The sequence below is a fragment of the Palaemon carinicauda genome, chromosome 34 (genome assembly GCF_036898095.1).
Source record: "Palaemon carinicauda isolate YSFRI2023 chromosome 34, ASM3689809v2, whole genome shotgun sequence".
In the NCBI taxonomy this organism is placed as follows: Eukaryota; Metazoa; Arthropoda; class Malacostraca; order Decapoda; family Palaemonidae; genus Palaemon; species Palaemon carinicauda.
In genome coordinates this window covers 30167695-30175194 of record NC_090758.1, presented here as the reverse complement: position 1 = coordinate 30175194, position 7500 = coordinate 30167695, and the positions used below count along the sequence as shown (strand labels likewise).

At 30.9% G+C, this 7500-nt stretch overlaps 1 protein-coding gene across 1 annotated transcript in view; it reads right to left on the bottom strand.

The window, feature by feature from the left end:
- Positions 1-6476: 6476 nt before the first annotated feature.
- Positions 6477-7500, bottom strand: part of LOC137626597 (uncharacterized) — a 4718-nt gene continuing 3694 nt past the window's right edge. The window contains exon 4 of the mRNA XM_068357621.1: positions 6477-7500. This exon is cut by the window's right edge and continues 481 nt beyond it. Within this exon, the coding sequence (XP_068213722.1) occupies positions 7277-7500 (224 nt within the window). The 3' untranslated portion in view covers positions 6477-7276.

Genomic DNA, 7500 nt, shown 5'->3' with positions numbered 1-7500 from the left:
ATGGTACTTTGCTCCCAATTGCTTCCTTTTAGATCCCTATTTGCTTACCTCCTATAAATCAAATCAGCTATAACTGAATACCACTATCTACTGAAGTCAAGAAAATTTATGTATGCCCCGCTGTCTTACTCCCTAAAGGTATATTCTAAATAAAATCTCTATAGTTTTATTTACCAAATTTGAGCTTTCTCCAGGGTTAAAGAGAGAGTTCGAGGCTTGATGTAGATATTGAAAAAGATGAAATAAGTTATTTTGAATATATAGGTTAGCTGAAAATTACTTTTAATAAACTTTAGAATATTTTTATTAATATTATTATTATTATTATTATTATTATTATAAATATTATTATTATTATTTTATTATTTCTTTATTATTATTATTAGCATTATTGTTATTATTGTTATTATTATTATTATTATTATTATTATTATTATTATTATTATTATTATTATTATTATTATTATTATTATCATTATAATTTACTTATATATCACGATTATTAATATTATTATTATTATTATTATTATTATTATTATTATTATTATTATTATTACTTCCTAAGCTACAACCTTAGTCGGAAAAGCCGACTAAGCAAGAATTATAGACGAAATAATATGATGTAGAGTGGCATCATATGAATGAACATATGAATGTATTAATTGTAAAGAAATACAAAAAAAAAAGATATGTTTAAAATAGAAAATTATGAAATATAAAAATCACATTGTTCAAAAATAACAAGAATCCAAAATTGGAAAAGAAAAACAAAAATTATTCTCGAAATAGAACATTAGGAAAAGGGAAGTTCAAGGAAATGTTCAAAAATATCAAGCAAATAAAATTAATTCCAAAAAATATGATAAAAAATTTCATGATAAAGCAACAATCGGGATATTGCTGGAATATCTGAAAAAGGTAATAAAAAAAATAAGTAAAATTTTGATATCTAACAAAGAAAATATAAAAAAAACACACTGGAATAGAATAAGGAAATGTTTTAATTTGATAAAGACAATAGGGCAGAATTTTCTTTAAATAAGACATAAACAAAGATTTATATCATACAATCAGTTAATTTTAGTTTAATCTATACAAACTAAGGAAAAATTAAAAAAAAAGAAGAGAATTTTTTTCAAAAAAGTAATTACAAATAACATGAATTTATAATATACAGAATGTTACAATGTTACAATATATATATATATATATATATATAGATAGATAGATAGATAGATAGATAGATATATATATATATATATATATGTATATATATATATATATATATATATATACATAAATATATATATATATATATATATATGAATAATTGTGTATATATATATATATATATATATTATATATGTATATATATGTATATATATACATATATATATATGTGTGTGTGTGTGTGTGTATATATATATATATATGCATATATATATATATATATATATATATATATGTAAATTAAAATACAGATATAGGGAACCAAGACGGTCTTGAATAAAGGCAATTTGATCAAGGTTTTATATTATACAACCAGCTAAAAAAATATAAAATATATACAAGAATAGAAAGAACAAATACAAATTTTGGAAAATGAAACAGGAAGAGTAAATAAAGATTTTGGAATTCGAAGAAGACACCAAGAATAAAAAGTGTTTTAAAGAAAGCGTAACTGAATTCAACATTAAACTTGACACTGAAATTTACTCGTGGGAATCTGACCGTGATTTTCAAAAAGAAATATTTTTGCGAAACGTGAACTTTTGCAATATCACGTGATGACAGACAATTTTGAAAATGAATTGAATTTTTTTCTTAAACTTTTTCAAGCATTATTTTTCCTATCCTTTTGGGCTTTTTACTAAAGCTCTTGTTGCTAATGTCTTCCTGTACATATATTTTATAAGTTTCTTAAGAGTTATTTTCATTTATTTAGGCATATGCCGTGTTTATTCTTTTAAAACGTCCTAATTTATTTATTTTAGTAACTATTATTGCTAATGAAGGTCTAAATGTCCCTCGTGAATGGCAGAGGCATGGGTCAGTGATATTACCCCAGTAAGCAGGACAATGCCCTAGATACTTGACCATATGTATCGTAAGTTCAGCGCCCAAGCCACCTATCCACCCAAGCTAGGACCAAAGAGGGCCAGGCAATGGCTGCTGATGACTCTACAGATAGACCTATAGGCTCCACCAAACCCCCCATCCTCAGCTCAAAAGGATGGTGAGGTTGCGGTGACAAAGAAACTAACAAGTTTTATTGGGACTCGAGCCACAGTCTGTGGTTCGCCAGACAGGGATGTTACCACATTGGCTACCAAAGGCCGTTAATTGCTGTTAATATAAGGTCACGATCTGAACCCCTGACATATGTATGACTAATCGGTCTCTCCCTGTCCCTCGGGTAGGGGGGGGGAGAAGGACTAGCTAAGAAAGAGGAAAAGGAAGGGAAGGGTTTAATCCATTTTGACGAGTCATGTACACTAGTCTTTATATATCAAGTGAAAAAAATTACATTCTATTTTCTACATAATGTCAGTACAGGGTTGAATGTCTCATTAATATCTGGTGTCTAATATGTTATATAATTTACCATAACATTAATTTCGTAAACATTGTTGTTATGTCACTGCTTTTGCAAGTGATAAATATATGCAGTAGTTACATGGTGCTATTTGATACAATTTTCATATTATTTGTTACAATTGGAGTAAGCTAACACTTCTATCACCCATTTTTTTTATTAATATAAATATTATCATCATCAGCACCATCATCAACTCCTCCTACGCCTAAGGCCTTGGTTAGATTTCGCTAGTCGTCTATATTTTGTGCATTTGATTCAATATTTTTCCATTCATTATCTCCGACTTTGGGCTTCATACTCCTTAGCCATATAGGCCTGGGTCTTCCAACTCTTCTAGTGCCTTGTGGATCCTAGTTAAAAGTTTGGAAAATTAATAGACATATACATATACAATATAAAGTATTTACGAAGTTGATTAAGATAATTTTGTGCGATTTTCACTAGAAATTTAGTACAGTCAAGAGATTTAAGGCGAGTTTACATGTGCTTACCCAAAGGTTATTACAAAATATTTCGTTGATTTTTGTGTCCAAACAGACGTACAATAACATGGGAAATAATATAGATTATTTCATAGAAAATACAGACGTAAAATTATCCATGGGAAAGAAACAGAACGTGCTTAAGATTTCGTAATTAATTGTTATTATGGGCACATGAACCCTAAGAAAATATATGATTCTCTGACATTTTGCAATAAACGCTTGTTTGCTACCCGGGGTTTAGATTAACTATAAGGTCACAGTACTTGAAAAAAAAAATAAAAAAAAAAAATCATCACTAGTAAGGATAATAAATTACAATAAAAAAAAAAATTTAATACCACCGACATTTTGCAACATACCTACCATTAATCAATACCTAACCCATTTTTACTTTCAAAAAGTCATAAAAAAAACGAATAGAGTCCAACCGCTCTTCCACCAATACAAAGGTGACCTATGATGACGTTGCTGTTCTAACCGCAGGTAACCTTTTAGAAGTACTTCCTTCCAGGTCGTCTCTATCCAAAGTCCAGACGCCCTGAGTCATGGTGATCATAGAAAGGAACAGAATAGTAGTTAAAGGTGGGAAATAGCGAACGAAATGGTGAGGAAATATGTAGTTGGGAAAGAGTTAAGGGCGTCTGCAGTTATGCCTTTCACTTGAGAGTTAATGCCTGCCCATTTCGCATGCGTTGGTACCCGGGCGTTGGTTCATAGAAGGTACAACTGCTTACATACGCAATCACTTGTGCGTAGTCTTACATAATGTGTATGTAGATGTTTTAATGTTACGTATTTTTAAGCCATCAACAAACACATTTATGCTTGTCTCCATAGATTAATAGTTGAATACAAGTCAAATTAAAATATATTATTATTATTAAACCTACTACGTTTTACCATGTAAGAAAACAATTGCCTTACAACCCTGTGCAAAGCTAGGGAGGAAGGGTCCTGGAAACTGCACAGCAACACCTCCCCCCTCAAACAAGTTTTTCCTTCTTCAAAACCTCTTTAAAATTTTAAAGGTCAATCATGAATGACAAAGGCAAGGGACAGTGACAGTTCCTTAGCAAGCAGGACAATGCCCTAAAGACTGACCATATATACATATGATCAGCACCCAAGCACCCTCTCGACCCAAACTAGGACAAGGGAGGGCCATGTAATGGCTGCTGAAGACTCAGTAGGTAGACCTATATGCTCCCTCAAAACTCCACCCCCGACCATTAGCTCATAAGGCTGTTGAGGTTGCACACACTAAAGGAACTAACGAGTTTGAGCGGGACTCGGACCCCAGTTTGGTGATCACCAGGCAGTGAAGTTACCAATAGGCTACCTTTTGGGGGAGACTTAAAATTATTTTTGGTCTCCAAAGGCTAGTACCAGAGCATTGATAAGTAAACTTGCTCACCAATATTTCCTCTAACCCCGTGAATCCTTTATCAAGTGTTGACTACATGCCCCTGCCAAAGTTATCTAATATATAACACTTAAACAGGAGGCTTACACGCATCTCTTACATACTTATATACGAGAAAAATTTATCACTTAGACTTTGCAGATTCCCTTGTACATTTTTCAATCAAGCCAATATTTTCAAGGTTCCTGTCTCCCTTTTCTTTCAAAACCGTCAAAATTCACTTTATCCTTAAGCCTTTGGTCACCTGTTTTCTCGACAGTAAAGACGATTGAAAGTAGAATGTGTAAGCAGTCAATATTAGCAGCTTCCATTGGGTTGCTTTCACTTGCATCCAACATTGGCATTTCACATCCAATTTCAGAATTCCACATCAATTATCAGACTGCCGCATCCACCATCGACATTTAACATCCAAGATCTGCATTTCACATACAATTTCAGAAACTCACATCTAATCTCAAAATTTTACATCCAGCTTCGAAATTCCTTATTCAAATTAAAAATTGTACATCCAATTTTATAATTTCACATCTAACATTGCCTTTTTACATCAAAGATCAACTTTCCAAAACCATCCAACATCAGCATGTCACATCTAACTTTACAATTTCACATCCAATATTAACATTTCACATCCAACTTCGAAATTTCCCATCCTGCTTCAAACTTTCACATTTAACATTGCCATTTTATATGCAACATCAGTATTCTACATCCATTTTCTGAATTGTCCATCCAATTCAGCATTTTCCATGTCAAAAGAACAGTGTCAGCATCTCTTATATAAAGAACCAACTTTTTCTCACTCGATAATTTTCTTTGCTCCAAATCTTTTGCAAAGCTCCTACCACATTGCTTCCTTCACATATTATAGTATGCGGTTATTTTATTAGCCAAACATCTTCTAATTAAACCTCCAATGTTCATCCCTACATATCATCTCAAATATCTTTGTATTCCTTAGGTTTTATTCTCTTTTTTGTATAGGTTAATTTCCTATCTATTCTTTTACCAGTCTCCCCTAGATTTTATTGTCTGTTTTATATAGGTTGGCTTTCAATCTACTCTTTTACCAGTCTCTCTAGTTTTACCTACTGTTACCAAGCATCAGCGACATATTTGTGAACATATTTTCATAATCCTATCTTTATATTTGACTCATTTATCCTAAACCGTTTTCTAAACCTATCTTGAAATTTTATAATCGTTTCTTCCTAAAAATATTTGATAACATTTTGAAAAAACAGCTTCAAATTTAACTAGAAACTCTCCTGTTAGTACAAACAGGTATGTGGTGTCAATTTATGAATAAATGCTTTTTGTTGTTATTAATCTTAAGAATTTCTTCAAATCCACGTTTAAATGTCGGACTGTATACTACTAATATCTAATGAAATATCGATTACCGAAAGCCTGAAATATATATATATATATATATATATATATATATATATATATATATATATATATATATATATGTATATATATATATATATATATATATATATATATATGTATATATATATATATATATATATATATATATATATATATATATATATATATATATTATATGATATATATACATACATATATATAGAGAAATATATATATCATATATATCTATATATGTGTGTATATATACATACAAACATATGTACAGGTATATATTATATATATGTGTGTACATATACCAAATTTATATGTATATATATATATATATATATATATATATATATATATATATATATATATATATATATATATATACCTCAATCCATAATTTCTTTGAATAACTGGGCAATTTTCCATCACCAGATTATTTCAATTAACTCTATTGTTGTCTGTGGCACCGAATATTAAAGTGCCATACATATGTAAAATGTTGGTTATACTTATAAAACTCCACATAAGGTAACATAAACACCACATTACATAGAGAATAACTTTATTTACATATAAAAATACACATAAACAGACTTGAGCAAAAAAAAAGAAAACAATATTCATAACGATATGGTGAAAGAAATAGTATATATTGAACAATTCCAAATTTTGGTGAAGAAAAGGTGGTTTTCAAAAAGAAAAATTCACTGTTGCTATATATAATATCTCTATCTATACAACTATTTACAAGTACAACAAAAATGCTTTTGGTTATGGTCAACATGAGGTTCTCAAAGAATATAATGTATAAATAGAAAAGAGTTTACGGGAAATGGCATAACATTCCTTCAGGAAATACTATAATGAACTTAGAGTGAAACTGTGGAATACAAGTAGCATATCCTGAGAGAAAAATTCAGCCTATAGGTAAGCAAAGGTTATGAGAATTTATAAAAAATTACGGAGTCATTTCTTCCAGATATCAATGTATTCATCAAGATGATTATTATAGGCAACGGTAAGATACATAAAATTCCAAACTTTTATTTGTGAAGGCTAATAACCTATAGCTTTAAATTTTTGGTCGTAAATAGTGATCCTGAGGATAGTACAACTGTGATGTCTAGGTCCCCGTCATTGTCAAGATCCTTATTGTTTATTCCTTATTTATCAATCCTAATGGTAGCTCCGATTGAAAAGGTGGAGTGGCCTCGCCTAGGGCAAGTACATCTCCATGTGTCACCAGTCATCCTAGTAATGGGGACACCTATCAGCTAAAATAAGGCCCTATTCCAGCTCTTCCCTCTAAAGAGGTTCTGCTGATACCAGCTCATCAATCTTAACCAGGACCTCTAAATTAGTCACTTCCACCTAAACCAACGTCTAATATCCTCCTAATCCTTTTGATCCAAGTGCAGCTCCTAGGTTAACAGGTCCACCTGAGGCTGAAAGGATTATTGGACCAGAACTGGCTGCTTTAGCAGCTGCCCCTGACTGCCTGATATCAAATCCTAATGCAGGTTTGGAATAAGAATACCGTCCCCCAGCACCAGCTATAGCATTGGCTCCCGATAGCCCAATACCTAAGGACACATCTAGTTCGGGAA